Source organism: Corvus brachyrhynchos, unplaced genomic scaffold (genome assembly GCF_000691975.1).
Source record: "Corvus brachyrhynchos isolate BGI_N302 unplaced genomic scaffold, ASM69197v1 scaffold245, whole genome shotgun sequence".
NCBI lineage: Eukaryota > Metazoa > Chordata > Aves > Passeriformes > Corvidae > Corvus > Corvus brachyrhynchos.
The window spans coordinates 2952835-2970178 of NW_008238988.1; the positions used below are offsets into that span (position 1 = coordinate 2952835).

The 17344-nt window shown below is 50.7% G+C and overlaps 1 protein-coding gene across 3 annotated transcripts in view; it reads right to left on the bottom strand.

Annotated features, from left to right (window-relative positions):
• DAAM1 (dishevelled associated activator of morphogenesis 1) overlaps nucleotides 1-17344 on the bottom strand; it is a 74288-nt gene that overhangs the window by 8864 nt on the left and 48080 nt on the right. For 2 of the 3 annotated variants that reach the window (XM_008637289.2, XM_017738889.1), the window contains exons 9-22: nucleotides 17231-17334; nucleotides 16751-16817; nucleotides 16289-16406; nucleotides 16026-16164; nucleotides 15601-15659; nucleotides 15081-15268; nucleotides 14452-14757; nucleotides 14256-14363; nucleotides 10083-10112; nucleotides 8691-8794; nucleotides 3633-3717; nucleotides 2746-2852; nucleotides 812-900; nucleotides 438-606 (exon numbers count right to left, since the gene is read on the bottom strand). In XM_008637289.2, coding sequence (XP_008635511.1) covers nucleotides 438-606; nucleotides 812-900; nucleotides 2746-2852; nucleotides 3633-3717; nucleotides 8691-8794; nucleotides 10083-10112; nucleotides 14256-14363; nucleotides 14452-14757; nucleotides 15081-15268; nucleotides 15601-15659; nucleotides 16026-16164; nucleotides 16289-16406; nucleotides 16751-16817; nucleotides 17231-17334 — 1673 coding nt within the window. The remainder of the gene's footprint in view (nucleotides 1-437; nucleotides 607-811; nucleotides 901-2745; nucleotides 2853-3632; nucleotides 3718-8690; nucleotides 8795-10082; nucleotides 10113-14255; nucleotides 14364-14451; nucleotides 14758-15080; nucleotides 15269-15600; nucleotides 15660-16025; nucleotides 16165-16288; nucleotides 16407-16750; nucleotides 16818-17230; nucleotides 17335-17344) is intronic. The other variant, XM_017738887.1, reaches the window with a different exon arrangement.

The following is a 17344-nucleotide window of genomic DNA, read 5'->3' on the forward strand; positions in this document are numbered from 1 at the left end:
GCTCCTTTTGCTCTGCGAACAGATTTCAGCAGGGCAGAGCAAACCAGGCAATGGCTGCATCAGCATGGGAGAGTGGCAGAGGGGGCTGCCATGGAGAAAAGCCCCTGGAAACCCTTTCTCTGGCTCTTGGCTTCTTCAAAGGGGTTAAAAAGCATTTGGAAGATGATCCTACTAATCAGCCTTGGCTGCAGTTTAGCCAGCCCAGGAAGGAAAGCCCCCCATCAATCCCTGTGCTGATCTGCAGCTTGGCTTCCCTCGAAAGCTGTCCTGCTTAAAGAGTGCACACTCACATCACTGGGTGAGCCAAACTGGGCAGCAGGAGGAGGGGACTGCTCCCACACACTCATGTCCCAGAGGTAATGCTAATGACCCCTCCATTCCCCCAACATCCCTGGGGCCCGTGGATGCTACCAAGGGTAAGGGCAGGGGCTGCTCACTTGTCAATGCTGGACTTGGTGTCCGCAATCTTGTTGAGGCTGGAGATCTTAAACCCAAAGGCGTTGCCCCTCTGGCCCTTGTTCATGTAGTTCCCAAAGGCCAGGACCACCTCCAGGAGCTGCTGGAGGCTGCTGCTCTGCAGCACTGCCTTGGAGCCGGCACGGATGGCTGAAAGCAGAGAGGGGTAGGACATCAACCCCTGGCACAACAGCCCACCACCAGCAACCCCTTCAGTATCCCCAAGGAGTGACCACCAACTCCCTCCCTTCCCCTGTGTCACTGCCAGCTCAGGCTCATCCCAGCACGGAGGATGCTCTCCTTGTGAGCGATCCCTGTGCTGGGACAGAGTCCCTTAGAAGATCTGGTCACTTGCCTTCCACCTTGGGTTTGACCTCTGCAACTCTCTCCGCAAACTTCTTCTTGAAGTAGAGGGACTGCAGCCTTTGCTGGTAATGGTTTATCCTGGAAAACAGAAAGGAGGTGCAGGTTGAGCTTTGCTTGCTCCAGGCAGAGCTCCGTTGCTCCACTGCTCACAGCTGTGCTAACAAAGCACGCTTGAGCCACGGTGATTAAAAAATAATGACCCCTTTTCTCCCTGAAACTGTGCTGGGATGGGAAAAATTGACAACTGAAGCTACAGCTGTCCTGGGGTAGATCCCAGTGGGTTCTTAAACACATGCTTAAGCCTATCCTTAATTCAGCAGGTTCAACAAGTGCATTTTTACACCCTATTGGTATGAACAAACAGTTCTTTCACAACCACTCCTAAGCCAAGGTGCTGATGAGGTCTGGGCTTCCCACGGCTTTGTGACGAGCTGCAGCTGGAGAGAGGCTCACCTATGACCAGAAATAATCAAACTGGACCTTCTGATCATCAAAATGATAGCCTGGGCTGGAAAGCCCCTTTCCTGGACAAGTCGGGGATGGCTCTGCTCATGTCAGGCTTGTGTTCAGGCTAAACAAGATCTCACTTGTATGCACATGGCAGTCTGATTTGAGTCACTTGGACCAAGGACCCACGGGAGACATGCTCACATACAGAGCCATGAGCTACGCTGTTTTACTAATCAGAGGTGACAAAGACATCACACTCGGTTACAGACCACAAGGCAAATTAAAAAGCCGTGCTGGAAATCAAGGAAACCATTTGCACCAGCACATTGTGCTTTCCAAAGGATGAAGGCATAGGAGCAACACTTGGGCGAGAGTCAGTGAAGAAGAAAGGTGACCTGCGACAGAAAAACTAATTCTGAGCATCACTGAGCCCCGAGGGCTCAGGTCTGAACTTCACAGCTCCATCCTGCCTGCCTTTGACACTCAGCAACCACACGGCGCATTGCCCCGGTGCTCAGCAGTGCGTTTCTCGGGGAGCACAGGAGCATTTCTATTTTTGATCTCCCAGTGCAATCTCGAATTGTAAAACTCGCTGACCTTGCCAACAAGTGACTTGCTTGAAGTTCAGCTAAGAAATTCAGAGAGCTAACTGCTCAGTTCAATTTAAATAAGAGCTTCAAGATTTTAACCCGGCACCTCTAGAGGATGTGCATGCAATAGATAAGGTTATTCATCCCTGAAGACTCCTAAGTCTTAAATGATTGCTACCAGGAGCAGGAAGAAATGACATTTCCTTTCAGTCTCATATAGTCTCAGGAGCCCTAGGGATGAGTCAATCCGGAGGTGAGAAGTGGGACTCATCTACACAGCAGGGCAAAATGTATATACATCAGGCTTGAATATTCATTAGAATGAAAGAGAAAGGAGCATTGTGTTACCATTCTAACAGCACTTCCCACCTGGGCCACAATGAATCATAGAATGGGTTGGGTTGGAAGGGACTGAAAGGTCATTTAGTCGTAACCCCTCTGCCCTGTAGGGACATCTTCCCCTAGACCAGATTAGATCACAGAATCTCAGAATCATCAAGGTCAGAAGAGTCAAGATTTTCTAGTCCAGTCATCAACCCAGAACCACCACAATCACCCCTAAACCATTTTCCCAGAATGAGAGGGAAAATGTGTCGGGATATGGTGTGGGAAGCAAACACCTCCCACCAGAGAATCCATCTCCCCACCCCTCTCCCCTGCTCTGTCCAGCTACTGGTGGTATGGGAGCACAATCCTGATTTTAGGAGCACAGCATCACAAATGATCCTTATAATGTGGAGCACCTTGCCTGCCTTCCCATCTGCTTGGCCCACTCATTTCTTGATGTGAAAAACAGTAAGAAGGGCTTATTTCCCACGCAGGCTCCATGAAACACCCACCTCCCAACCAGCCTGTGCCAAAATGTGTCCCCTGAGCCACCAACCTGCTCATTTCAAAGAGGAACCGGTCAGCCTTGGCCATGCGGTCCAGCTCGTGCTTATGCTCTTCCAGCAGGTCAATGTCACCCTTTTCAGGAACAAACTTCAGGAGCTAAACAAGAGAAAAGCACAGTGGTGGACATGAGGTCCATGCACAATTTTTCAGGAGCCGAACAGTGACTTATTTCCTTGAATCTAACACTTTTTCAGCATGTACAGACAGTGACCCCAAGGCACCTGTGAAATAAGCGTTACTGCTGTCCCTGTGACCTTCCTCACATTACTCCAGCACATCAGTGTCTTTTGCCTCTGCCCTGGCCTCACTCTGCTTTTACAACAGATGTACTAAGTCTGCTCCAAGGAGGTTTCAACACCAGCTCTGCCAGAGGAGATGTCATTCAGGGACTCCCATTTGCTGCAGCTCTACTTATTAGCAGATGGAAATTTTGTGCAATGAATCCTCCCACCTCTCTGTTCAAAGTGCAATTACCAGCTCAGCTTTAAGGACAGGTGAACAACATGCTTCCAAAGGGACTCAGATGGGATGAAAAATGGGATTCCCCTTTTGAGGACTGCACAAATACTGTCTAAGCTTTCAAAAATAAATCACCACTGAGCACAAACTTCAAGCTGCAGCCACAGAACAGGCAACTGGCCCCACCTCAGGGTCCCAGGACAGACCTGGGTACAGGAATGGCACGTGGGGGCAATGCTGCTCCCAGCACTGATGCCATGACCAAGCTGCTGCTCCAGCCCACCTGGGTGGTTTGTCAACATGTGGTAAATAATTTGGGGCCTGACACACTCCAGGCTGTGCTTTGGTCCCAAGTACTTTGCACAGTGTCGTCTCAGCATGAGGCAACCACAAAGGAGCATGAGACATGTTGCCCACCTGTTCCAGCATGTCTTTTGGGAGGTCCTCCTGCTCATCCATCGTCAAAATCGCTCGTTTGATCTCCTCATTTGAGAGTTTCAGCCTGGGAGGTGGAGGGAAAGGAGAGTTATTCCCACTTATTCCCCAGCAATCGGGGGGAGGTTCAGGAGTGTTTCCTTACACACCTGCGCAACAGCTTAACCCCCAGCCAGCAGCAGAATCACAAACAGCTCTATCCAGCATGTTTTGAAGAAGGATGTGTGAGAAATGTGGTAGGACCATGCTCTGCCAAGGCTCAGCACAGCACAGAGCAGCCCTGGCCCTGCTGCAAACAGAGGGGGTCAAGCCTCCCCAGCCAATTCCCTCTCCCCACACCGCAGCTGACATTCCCTGTTTCCCTGTTGTATAGTACTTTATGTAAGGATTGTAAGCAGTACATTAAATATCCAACTTTCAATGAAACTCTTGCCCATAGCAATGCTGCTCCTGCAGTTCCAGCACCCCCAAAGGCCATGGGGCCAGGGGGTCACGTTCCCACCGGCAGCATAGCCCAGCCCAGGCTCAGGCATGCAGCTCAGCACTGTCCCTGAACCCACTGCCACAACCCCTAAGGAAAATCTGGCCAATTTCCACTGCTGTTCTTGGATTTAAACATTGCCTCTCCCACTTCTCCCGACCACCTTCAGCTGAAATCTTCCTCTAGGAAGAAATGAGAAGGAAATCCAAAATTTGGACAAGTGGATGCTCAGCACCCCAGGAAACCCATTGGTTTGGTTTTCTTTGGAGGGGTGGGGATTCAATGCGCTTCGAAGTGTAAGAAGCTGGAAACCAGCCTCTCCTCCACTTTTTTCTTCCTCTACTTCACCTAACAGGAATTGAAGATGCAGCCTCAAATTGGAGATTTGCAAAACCACAGACCACTGTGTCACAGCGAGCACCACCAGGCTGGGCTTCCCTGGCAGGGATCTTTCTGCCAGCAGCCCACACCAAGCTGAGGCAACAGAGAGATGGAAAGACGCCCTCGGCTCCTCCTGGGCTAGAGCAGCCATTAATTACAGTTTAATTTGACTGCAGCACTCCCAGGAACCGCTCCCTGCAAGGACTTTGATTGCAAAACCACACGTATTTTTCTTCTTCTTTGCATTGTGGTCTATAAAATAATCTAAATTAAATAAAGCAGAAGCCCAGAAACTCCTGCAACTCCGTTTACCAACATCCTCTCCCTTGCCCAGCGTGCAGTCGAGGTTAAAGCCATTGCAACAGATCCAGTTTTAAAAATGTAATTCCCTGTACTTGCATGCAGGGAAAAACCGCAGAGTTGAAAAGACCTGTTTGAGGAACCCCATGGCCCCAGTATCGGTGATCAGTGCTGCCAAGGGATGCTGAAACACTGGATGTGGCTCAAAGGAATGAGCTGAAACCAGAAACACACCCTACAGCAGGATGTGAGACCTTGGAAGTCAACCTGATCAGCAGATTCAAAAAGAAGATCGGGAGCTGACTTGATCACTCTGAGTAATTAAATAACAATTTTCATCCCCATGTCTCTTCAGGGAGCAGACTGAGACTGTGGAGCTGGCTTTTGGAAGCTGAAGCTAACACAGGAAGGGTGCTGGTCTCTGAGGCCAGGGTAGCAAGGGCTTGGTTTAGCTTGAAATCTTTTGCTCAAGACTGGAAGTGAAGGATCAGCTTTGTCGAGGCAGGTGGATCTTACAGACCTGGTACGTAAATCTTCATTCCTTATGAGCTCATGTTTCTCATCCTTGGAAAATGTCCCATCTGCTGCCACATCCTGGGGTCACCCTACCTGTCCCTAACAATGGCAGTGGCCAGGATGGGACATGATCCGAGGTGGGATATGAAACTCCTTTTACACCCAAGCAGAAACGGGAATGCTCAGACCACCAACACCGGTCTCCACCCTGATGAAAAGCAGACACTGGCTAGATCTGGACATTTGGGGATCCCTGGGAGGCAAAAATGCTCCTGGGAGAAGGGGGTGGGCAGGCAGCTACTCCTCATCCATAGCGAACACCTAAAGCACATTAAAGTACCATGACCATCTCCAGCAGGGTGGTGAAAGATGAGGGTGACTTTTTCAAGCCCTTGCTCCCTGAAAGCAAAGTCAACAATAAAAATGCATTTAAAAAGAAAGAGCTTGAAAAAAACCCCAAAACTTTTCTCAGGAATCATCACAACCCAGTGCCAAGAACAAGAGCCTGCCCCTGCATCAGCAGAGAGCAAGCGCGGGGCGCCAGAAGAAAACAGCTTCTCAGACAATTTGATGGGAAAGGGGCCAGTGAAAGCTAGAAGCTTATCTATAACCACAATAATTATCATTGTTGGCAGCAGCTGTCGAACGCGAGCCGTCTGAGAGGAACGGGGTCACAGGACTTGCTGTCACAGGGATTTAAAGGCAGCAGCCCGGCGATGTGAGGTGACAGCTCGGCAGCCCGAGAAGCGCGGGGCTGTTCTGCGGGGCTTTTGTCGAATCCCGCCGAGGATGTAATAAGTGTGAAGGGGAAAAACAAATTCCGCCGGGAAAGGGACGCGCCCTCCTGAAAAGCCACATTCATTTGAGAGAAGAAATGCCTCACATCGCCTCGCCGGGAGAGAGGAATCAAACGAGCCATTCACTGCCAGCACAGGCGGAAAACGATGGAGCGAGGGGTGGATTTGCATCTGGCAGAATGCAGGACTAAAAATACACACCCATGCACAGGGAGCAAAAGCAAGGATGTGGTGGGTTCACAGAGGAAGACACGATAAGGCACTGACATCAGCAAAGCGTTCTCCAAAAACACAGAAGAAAAAAACACGTGTTAAAAATATTCTTGTGCTGCATTACAAGCTGGAGGAAAATCCAGTGATCTCACTGTGCAGTAATTTCTCCCAAAGCAAGGGAAACAGGCAAAAAACCGAATCTACAGAGAGAGATAAAGTATCTCACTGGCCGTAATCTTTCCACGCTGTAAGCCAGACAATGCCTGGTGAGCTCACAAACGTCTGGGCTAAATCAGGGGCCAAGCCTGCAGGTCCTTTCGCATGTGAAAGTCTGCTCAGCCCCGTGGTGGCTGTGCGAGTGAGGTGGGAGAGCATCAGCTCAGCTGCCAGACCAGTGCCTTTGGAACACTGGGACCAAGGACCCACTGCTCTGCTGAGCTTTGGGATGGGTAGCCAAGGCAGGCAGAGGGTGAAAGGGTTTGCCCAGTGATACATGGAGACTGCTGGAGATGCAGGAGCTGGACCTGAGACCACTAAAAGGATGCTTGGGCTTTATCCCTAGATAAAATCCAAAAGGATGCTTGGGGAGAGAAGCCCAATTGTGGTCCTGGGAGTACCATGGGATGAACTTCCAAAGCAGCATCTGGGGCAAGTCACTGCAACCTCAAAGCCACTCGTCCCTGCATGAGGACAGGCCTGGGAAAAGACATATGAGAGGCCTGAGGACCACCTTGCAGGGCAAGTCTGATCCTGCTTCTCCCCTAGGAAATGACCCACAGGGAAAGGCAGGCAAGCAGCAACATCCATCCTGCCCTTTTTGTGGGATTAGTTACTGGCAATTCATTTCCAGCCATTGCTTTCTTGGAAGAGAAAGGTTTGCTGGTGAGATGAAATTGAAACGTTTACTCAGTAAGACGTGCAAGATGCCTTTGAAGTTGAGTGCTTGGGTCTCTCCCCTTCCCACTGAAGGATCTATTTGTGTGCTTAACTTCCAAATATACACTTAGACCTCTGGCTGAATCACACCTAAACCCACTCAACGCTCAGCCTACATATGCCGGGAGCAGCCCAGCCATTGCCCCAAATCCCATCGTTTTACTTGCTAATAGCTGCCTGCCACAGACATATTCATTTGCCTGCTGCTTTAAACTCTGCTTTCATCATCATCCTTCTTTATTTGGACTGCTAGGAAGCATGAAAAACCCCAGAGGCAGCCCGGAGCAGAGCCAGCATAAACAGGGCAGATTTACCCCCAAATGCTGTGGCACTCATTGCTCTCACTGCCCACGGTCTGCCAACCACCTCTGGGAGAAGCACCAGGGGCAGAGTTACCCACCCAGAGGGGTTTTTTTGCAGACATCAGCCTCTCCAAGCTTTCTAGGGAAGGAAATCAGCTGGGCTGCCCAGACAAGGCACCATCTACCCTGAAGAATCAGACGGAATCCACGGTCTGGGAAAACACCAAATTCAGGTACTGCGGCTGCAAACCCAACCTGCCAGTGATGCTGCTCCATCCTGGCCAGTCCTGGGTGGCACAGAAGTTTCTGTGCCTCCAGACAGACAGTAGAGTGAATATTTTTAAATTTTACTTCTGTTGGAACTTTTTTTTTTTTTTTTTGCTGGGTGAGTCAGAAACAAGTGGCATTTTCTGCTGCTATTTGGGTGTTTTTTCCCAAGTAGCTACACTGATGGCTCATCCTTTCAGACCACTGCAACCTGGTTTGCTTTTCTCAGGATTCAGTCTTATTGGTGTAGTTCATCTTGCCAAAAAAAAAAAGCCCTTTTTATCCTTTCGGCAGCAATCTGGAGATCAGATTAAATTGCTGGTAGCAGTGCTGAGCCTGCCTGGTGAGGGGTGTGAGGGAGGCTGTCAGACCAGCAGGGCAGCTGTAAGAGAGGGACATTCCCTTCCTGAAATTCAGATGTGGGCAGCAAGGTCCTGGCCGAACTACTGCTGCTCTCTGCACCCTGCTGATACCCAGCACTTCCCTAGCCCAGAGAGAGACCCTCTTCAACCACCAGCAAAGAGCAAACAAAACCCAGAAGATAAGAAAGATAAGAGGTGAAATCAACCCCCCTTCCACCTCCTGTGAAGGTTCACTGGATATCCCAGCCCCTCGGGGGCTTTCCAGGGACACCACGTACCCAGTTAATGGCATTGCCCCCGCTTCAGGTCACCCCACCAGGAGGATGTAAGGCTATAGCTGGGTTCAGGTGTCACTGGCTCTCCTGCTGCACTGGTTCCTGTCATCAACCCCCTGCTCCAGGGATGAGCAGCACACTCAGGGCAGCCCAGGGCAGGGTATAGAGCATCGCCCCCAGTCCCAGAGAGCAACAAGGCATTAACCATACCTGGAGAGGAGGATATTGCAATTCTGAGCTCTCCGGCCGTCTATGACAGAAAGCTCCTTGACTTTGTGCCGGGAACTCAAAGTGTCATCGATGGCATCTTCCTTCTACGAGAAAACAGTAAGAAGAAAATCCTGGAGAAGAGCCATGGAGCAGCAAGGACATTTAGTACTCTCAGCACACAGCAGCGTGATACACAGCGGGCCCCCATTAATCAGGAGCGTCACCACGGGTGAAGCCCCTTGCCTGTAACCCAAACACAGTAAGTCATTTCATAAACCAGAGCTGGCTCTGAAGCCACTGGTTAGAAATGTAAATATTTTCTCAGACAGGGAAGATTTAAAAATCTGCAAACACACGGGCGCTGCTGAATAAATAAAGGTGGGCTTTCTCAGCATACATACTTCATTAAATCCTCGCATGGAATATTTCATTACGGGCTGCTGCACACACTCAGCATCGCTCTTGTTCCTCACCCCTGCTCCAAACATCTGTAATTACCCTTCATGCATCAGTCCTCCCAAGCCAGCTAACCAATCCAGGCTATCAGACTTGCAAAAACAACCGGCAGCTTTTTCACTGAAATTCTCTCAAAATAAGGGATTTGAAAGCAGGAATTGGTGGGGCATAAGCACCTATATGTCCTAAGCAGCTTAAATCCATTGCCTTCCAATGAGTAGCAATACTGTGGTTGTGGGGAAATGGGCAGATCTACATAACAGCAGTTTTGCAGGGCTGCCCAAGGAGTTCATGTTGCCCCAGGTTTTAATTTACCATATTGCATACTTTAGTAAGGTTAATAAATTCAAAGCTGGCTATTTAATCCTTCTGGAAGGAACACAATCTAGAGCTGCAAGGTCCTGAACGTTACAGATCCACACTAAACGTCCATGAGCGTAGGAGACCTGGCACTGCAAGGGCTGAGACTGAGCACTGAAATTACCATTTTTTATGCATTTTCTTTTTTGAATGAAGAAGACCCACAGATATGAGAAGTGGGAAGAGAGGCAGGTGATGGAAAGTGAGCCTCAAGTCACCACCAGCTGCCTCTTGCTGTGCCTTGCCTGCTCTAACCAAGCAGAGAGCTTCAACTCGTGAGTTTATTTCCATCTTTTGAAAACAAAAAATGCTGCAGGGGCTCCTCTGTGCTCAGCTCTATCTAATAATCCAGCTCCTGGACTCAGAAATTGGCTTTGACCTCAGACCAGACAGCAGAGAGGGCAGAGAGGCTCCCCAGCATCAACTTTCAAGCTGCTCCTTCTGGTGATCTTTGCACCTCCCTGATTCAATCCCATTTGATTAACCCCCCTCAGAAGCACCCACGTGCCCCTGTGTCCCTGTCCCCAGCCCCATGCTCACCCTGCCCAGGCCACACTCCTGCAGGTGCTCACTTACCTGTCTGGAGCTACCATTCACAAAGAAGTCCTACAGCCATAGCAGAAGCATGGAAAAAGGCAGTAAAAACACATGCAGTTCAGTGATCTTGGCAAAACCAGAGGGAGTCGAAGCACAGAGAAGGGAAACATGCAGTATGGGGGGCTTGGGGGTGCCAGTGCCAAAATAGGGGGGATGCAGGTGAAAATGTGGATTACAGGATGTGCAGAAGGGGAGAGCTGATGGAAGAGGTGGCTCCGTGAATGGATCAGGCCAAGGTACATTGTGCACAGAGGTGAGGAGGCGACACAGGATGAGGTGGGAGGATGGTGGCCAAGCCCTGCCACTGGCCCAAAGGCACAGCACTGCTCAGCCTGCTGTGCCAGGAGGAAAATTGCTGGTTCTTGCACATCTGAGGGACTGAAATGCCAATGCGACTGCCAGGAAAAACAGGGCTTTCAAGTGGAAGCAACGAGAGGCTCATCCTGGAGCAAATCTGGATGCAGCAAAGCTTTACCATTTGCCATGGCAACACACTTCCCTCGAGTTCTCACTCTCCTCCTCCCTGCTTCTCCCAGCTCAGCAGCCTGGCCAAATGCCACCCTAATGCCCCACCAGCACCATGCTCCTCCCAAGACCCCGTTGTCCTGCTGGGCTCCCCCCAACAGACTGGAAGCAGCTGCAGTAAAGCTGGCACCACACACGTGTGCACACACACACGGGGATTTTCCTTCCTCATTCCCTCGGCTGAGCTGTGCTGATCAAGAGTCTTGTTGCTAAAAGTCTCTGGTTCAGTTAAGGCTAAGGATCAGGGTTTCATTAATCAACCTCTTTCCAGCAGTCTCCTTTGTGGGACAGGCACAAAGCATACCCACAAGCTGCAACTGGTATCTTTGCTTTTGTTTAACTGGTCCCTAATTAGGAGGTCTTCCTTCCATTTCAACCCTCAGACCCACCCCACAATGCTCAGACTTGCCCCAGGATGCTGGAGAGGAGAAGGACGTGGTGGCTTTCTTTGCAGTGCCCTGCTCTAGGAGAGGGAGGGCTCCTCATGCATTAAGGTAGAGAAAGGGTTCACTAGAAAAAGCTTCCCTCTCTGCCTCAAACCAGCCTCATCCCTGACCCTTTCCCTCACAGGAACCGTGATCCAGCCTCTGCTGCAGGATGGTCTAAGGAGGAGCAGCTTTAAATGTGCTCTCAGCATTCCCACAAACAATTCCCAGCCCTGCTGTCCCTGGCCCCTGTGCAGGTCACTCTCCCTTGCATGGAGGAGCTGGAGGCTTTACTTCCTTCATCCTTTTTTGGGAGATGAATTCTTTCCCAGCTCACTGCTAAGCCCCTGGTTCAACAACACGTATTTTTTCCACTTGGCCCTGACTCTTTTACATCACTCACCGCTGCAGGACCTGCCAGGACTGCCCTGGCTGTGTCACTGCTACTTATCAACATCACTCCCAGCCTCTACCCCCCTGAAGACTCTCAAGACATCCCTGGCAGAGGCACAAACCCCTGTGTAGTTTAAGCCCTGATGGCCCTGGACTCGCCTTTCTCCATCATTACATGCACACCCTTACACAGCTCCCACCAGTCCTCAAGCCACAGCCAAAAACTCAGCAGCTCCTGTTGGCTTTTCTGTAAATAACTGGTATTCTGTACAGCTGCAGGGCTGAGACCTTCTCTTGGGGACAGGGACGTCTGCAGAGCCTCAGCAGGGAGGATACAGGCTCTCCTAACAGCTTCACCAATTGTGAGGCAGGGATGCTCCCAGGCTGAGCCCCAGGAAGCCCAGAGGGTTCCTGTCCTCCCTGCATGGAAAGGGCCTTTCCCAAAAGCTGCAAAGCTCACTTAATAGCCTGCATTTACATCCCAGCCTGTGATGTGGGAAAAACATTTAAAGAGATGCTTAAACTTAAGTACATCGTTAAGCCTCGGGTCTGTGCAGCACTCAGGGATTCCCAGGCACTCTGGCAACAAAACCAGACAAATCCCAGCAAAGGCAGCCCCACAACAGCCACCTGGGGAGGGTCAGAGAGCTCTGTGCACTGCACACACCTCTGCCTGCTTTCCCCAAGCCCTGCTGGGGCGCTGGCCACAGGGGTGGCACCGCTTGACCATGCGTTTTCAGAGCCCTGGTTTGTTTGGGGGCATGGGCAGACAGGCAGCCCCTGACACCCCATGTCCTGTGGATATTGTGACTCAGGACAAGTGAGAGGCATGATCTCTGAGCAAGTGGCTCAAGGCTAGGAACAGGGAGGAGAAAACCCTGCTCCTCCCCTGCTTCTTCGTGACAGGAACCAAGTTTTGCTAGAGCTTAGAAATGCTGTGAGTTATTAAATCATTATTAGTTCACTGTGCCTCAGGGACAGGCTGTTCACTCCCCCTGTCCCCCACCATGCACAGTGCCCCATGGTTTGCATGGGTTACAGAACCACAGAATGGCTTGGGCTGAAGGGACTTTAAAGACCATCTAGTCCACCCCCCCTGCCATGGGCAGGGAACGTTCTACCAGACCAGGCTGCTCCGAGCCCCATCCAGCCTGGAACATTTCACTTTATCTCATGGAGCACATCTAACCCCACATGCTGGTGTGTGCACTGCTGCTGGCTGCAGAGCCATGCATCCCCTCTCCATCCTGGGACTAAGGCTGGGAGCACTCTGGGGACTTCAAGGTAGATAACCACATCCCTCAGGTCCAGGGAGATGTGTCCCATGGCTCCACTCACACAAAATGAAGCCTAGGTGAACCACAAGGAACTTGTGCATCATGTCCCCAAGGGCAGCTCCAGCCCCAGCAGCACCTCACAGCTGGGACTTTGCCTTGTCTTTCCCATCTGCCTTCCAGACGCTCTTGCAGCATCTTCTGCCAGTCCCACCCCAGACCCTGCCTCCTACATTCAGCTCCCACCTGAGGATGGTCCTCATCCCATCTGGGGTGTAAGCCCGTGTCACGGCTCTCCTTGTGCCACCTCCCTGTTCCTCCTGGCCCCAAACCTAACCATCCACTTCACCCAGCAGGACCTCAGCCAAGCCAAATTATTTTTAAATTCCTTCTTGGCAATAATCCGCATCACACCAGGTGACTCATGGGCTCGGGCAGGCAAGCCCGAGGGCAAACTGTCCTGCCCACACTCAGGTTTCTATTCTTGCTTCTCTTCCATTTCCATCCCTTGTCCTCAGACATGCCCGCCAGTAAGCATGAGTCAAGCTCCAAAAATCCCAGGGGAAAGAGACATTGCTGTGGTCACCTATTTCCAAAACACTGGAGCAGCACGTACTTCTGGTGGGTTACTCTTGATATCTGCCCTGCTCTAATTCACCCTGATCTTTCTCTCAATTAGCCTCTGGAAGAGATTAAACTCTCACGCTGCCTAATGAGCTTATGGGTCTGGTCCACTCCTTCCCGGCACCATTCCTCTGACTGAGCCTGGCACGAAGGAGACAAGCTGTTCTCCCAGGAACACAGCCAGGTCTTCAGCAGGTGAACATCCTTTTTCAGCCTTTCTCCTTGCTCCTTCTCGAAAAACTCATTGCTTTTGCCCATTTTTATCCTGCCTGGGGTAAAATAAGTGTCTAATTTTCTTCGTGTGCTTTGATGACTTCTGAACTGGGGCTATATTGCTTGAGCAGGAGATTAAAAAGCGGAGACTTTTGCCTGCAATGACATTATTTTGGTTTGGGATTTTTGTTCAAAGCTCACATTTTGCTCTTGGCTCACTACAAAAATAAAAGAAGAGACCCACCCATGGTAGATGTGGGCAAAACTTAGTCCTTCCTGGCCAGAAAGGGATAGAAATTTTCCACCCAATACAGACACATGAAGCAGTTGCTGTTAAGAGCAATCCAAAAATATTGCCCAACTGTGGCCACATCTGGGGGTTATTTTCATAACATTCCCTGTCTCTTGGCTTTTTTTGTGTGTGTGTTTTTTTGGTGATCCATCTTCATGGTACACATGGGCAGGTGTGTGGGCAGGGGTGGAACCAGGCACAGTGAGCCATGAATGGCTGCCTCAACGCAAAGGCTCTGGCATGTGCATGAGAGGATAAAGCAGATGAAGTCGATGTGGCAAACACAGCTTTGGTATGAAATAATGATGGGAGATGTGTTTTGGGACCACACGTGAAACCACGTGATCCCATAATGGTGGCACCTTGCCCAGGTCCCCAGGTGTGCCCACCTTGGGCCAGCTGTTACCTGCTGTCTTTGGTAGGCGGAGAATGTCCTTTCCAGGTCTTCGAGGTCCAGGATTTTGAACACTTTTGTGTCATCTATCTTGGTCCACACAGTGCCTGCCAGCTTGTTCTGCAAGATAGTGGGAGCACTGCAGGTTGGGGGTCTCCTGCCCTTACAGCACCTCTAGTCTCACTGCCCAAATTATTGCCCAGCTTACCTCTGGAAGCTTGGACCAGTTGAAAGACTTGAGGGCGTTCGTCGGCTGAGGGATGCTCTTCTTCTTGAAGGTCATGCCCAGAGGTGCTCCAAGGGGAGGCACCATTCCACCCAGGGGTGGGGGGCCAGGGGGAGGTGGGGGACCACCTGGAGGAGGTGGTGGGGGAGGCGGTGGCGGACATACCCCTGGGAGCGGTGGGGGTGGTGGAGGGGGAAGAAGAGATCCGGGAGTTGGAGAAGGTGAAGGGCCACCAGGTGCTCCTGGTGGCATGGGAGGTCCTCCAGGGCTGGCAGCACAGATCGCCCTCTGGGAGAGAAAGAAGAATGGGGACTGGTCATATGGAGTTGGGGGACACCACCTAAGAAACATCCCCATGCTCACTTTTAATTTTCTTAGTTAAAATTTAGGAAACAAAGGGAGCATGCAAAAGTGTCAGCATTCCTGACTGAGGTTCAATGCAAGTGAAAAGACAAAATCATCCCATCAAAAGGGTCAGACATCTTGGTGGCTCCCCCAACAAGCCTCTTTCTCACCCCTCCCCATGCAGCTCAGCCTCCTGAAATCACCCCACAGCATTTGCAGGGGGTTTGGGACCAGGCCCACACCAGGGAGCAGGTTCGAGGTCTCACCCTGCTCATCTCGTGGAGCTGTGCTGTGAGATCTGCCACTTGCTGCTTGACCTGCTTGTGCTCGCTGGACTCCTTCTCCAGCTTCTCCTTCATCTTGTTCAGCGTCTGCATCATCTCCTCCTTCTCCTGGGCCTTGGCATCACACTCCCGCTCCTTCTTCTCCAGCTTCTGCTGAAGCTCTGTGTGCTCTGAAACAGCCCCAGGAGACCACTTTTGGGTGACAAGCACTCCTTTTTGCCAACGGCAGCCCGTGGTGGGGCTAAACCCAACGCTGCCCTGCAGAGAAACTGCAGCTGACAAAAGGGAGCCTGTGCTGTGCTGTAATACCCCATTTGGAGCCTCTCCATGAAAGAAGCAGTATTTGCTTTGCCCACTTCCCATGTCAGCCCCATGGCATGATACTATCTCAGCCCCTCAATAAAGGCTGCAGATGCATGTATAAATAAATACATAAATACATGTGTATGTTAACTTTTAAGCCAAGGTTAAAGTTGACACTGTATATTTCTCCATGACTCACCTTTTCTCATTTTCTCTGCTTGCTCTTTCCACTGTTTCACTTCATTTTCATTGACTAACCTAAAAGGAAAAGGGATGTAGCACGTGAGACAATCCTACTACAGCAAATAAGAGACCATCACCAGCAAGAAACGTGACTGAGCAAGTGGGATTTAAGGTTCCCAAACTGGTACACCTAACAGCTCTGCTGTGTCTCCCTCCAGCAGGGTTACGTAAAATTTATCAGGGAACATGCAAAAACTCCTAAATCTCAAGTATTGTCTGCAAGTGCTGTCTAATGGAAAGGACGGGCTTAATTTATAAGGTGGGGTGAGTGAGTCCTGGCAAGTCAACAGCTCCAGGGATGCTGGCTTGTGTCCAGCTGAGGACAAGGAACATCACTGTGTGACAGCGACAAGTAAGGAACAGTCACACTCGAGCGCTTACATTCGTACAACATTTTTAATGTTGAAGTTTTCCAGGGGAGTGGCGTCGGGGTCCTGCCCTTTGTCACTCTGGATGACGATCTGCTGCACGATCCTGTCGAGCAGCAGCCAGTACTGGACAGTGTTACCGCTTCTTTTATCTGCAGGGAAGGAAGGGGAGAGACTGACGTGAGCAAAGGGGAGGTTGTGACGCCCCTGGGCAGGAGAGCTGGGCTGCCAAGCCTCCAGCAAGCCATGGGTTTCCTGGTCTCTCCTGGGACTCACAAGGCATCTGGAGACAGTGATGCAGGATGGACATAAAGTGCGGGTATGCCTCGCTGTGCGTCAGCCTCTTCCTCGTCAGCTCAAACATCTGAGTTGCACTTTTGGTGTCGATGTGGACCTGTGGACAGGAGCCAGGCAAGGTCAGGCCACTGCACCCACAATAGCATCTCCTGTTCCCCGAGTCTCAGCTTCAGACCCTACAAGTCACCCCTACCCCAAAACTGATGGACAGATCAGCCCCACTGCCCTGCGAGGGGCAAACAGAGCTGCTGGGCAGCCAGAGGACAAAAGGGCTAAAGGAGGCTCTAGGACAGATGTTGCAAAAGAGCAGGGCAACAGGAAAGATTTCCAACATCTACATTTTATCCAGAACACCACTCTTTGTCCCAGGGCACACAGGTGTTTTTAAAACTAACTGTGACATTGAGTGCCAGTGTCTGCATCAGGGGCATTCGTACTCACCAGCTCGAATCTTTTGGCAAACTCCAGCTCATCTTCATTTCTAAGCATTTCAAAGAAATCTAAGTGCCTGAGGAAAGAAAGGAAAAAAAATACTGTCAAAAGCAGATACAAATGTGACAATTAATAAATTATAGACACCTGATCTGTCAGCAGCCCAGAGACTGGCAGGGCTTGAAACACCAGCTGAACCTTCAGCCTCGACCTCCTAGTCATTACAGCATGTCCAAGGAGCCTTTTGGGATGAGAAGAGGTGGATGAGGGCTGACAGCATCCCCGGACCCCTGATGGCACATCGTTCCCAGCTCAACCCTACATCAGAATGCAGCAAAACCACGCTGGAATATTTTGTTCCGTCTCTGGAGACAGCAGGGAATTTCTGTAAGAGGTGTGACTCTAGAGCCATGTGCTTTCCCCAAAGGCCAAAACCAGAAGCAAGGGCACCAAACAAAAATCCCAAGTGGGCTGGGAGTCACTACTCACCGGTCAAGGGTTGAATTTTCATGTTGTCTTAACTTATCAATGACTGGCTGGATCCCGAGCATGAGGAACTCGTATCTCAGATGGAGTCTGAAATCCAGGCTTTCCTGCAAGGGA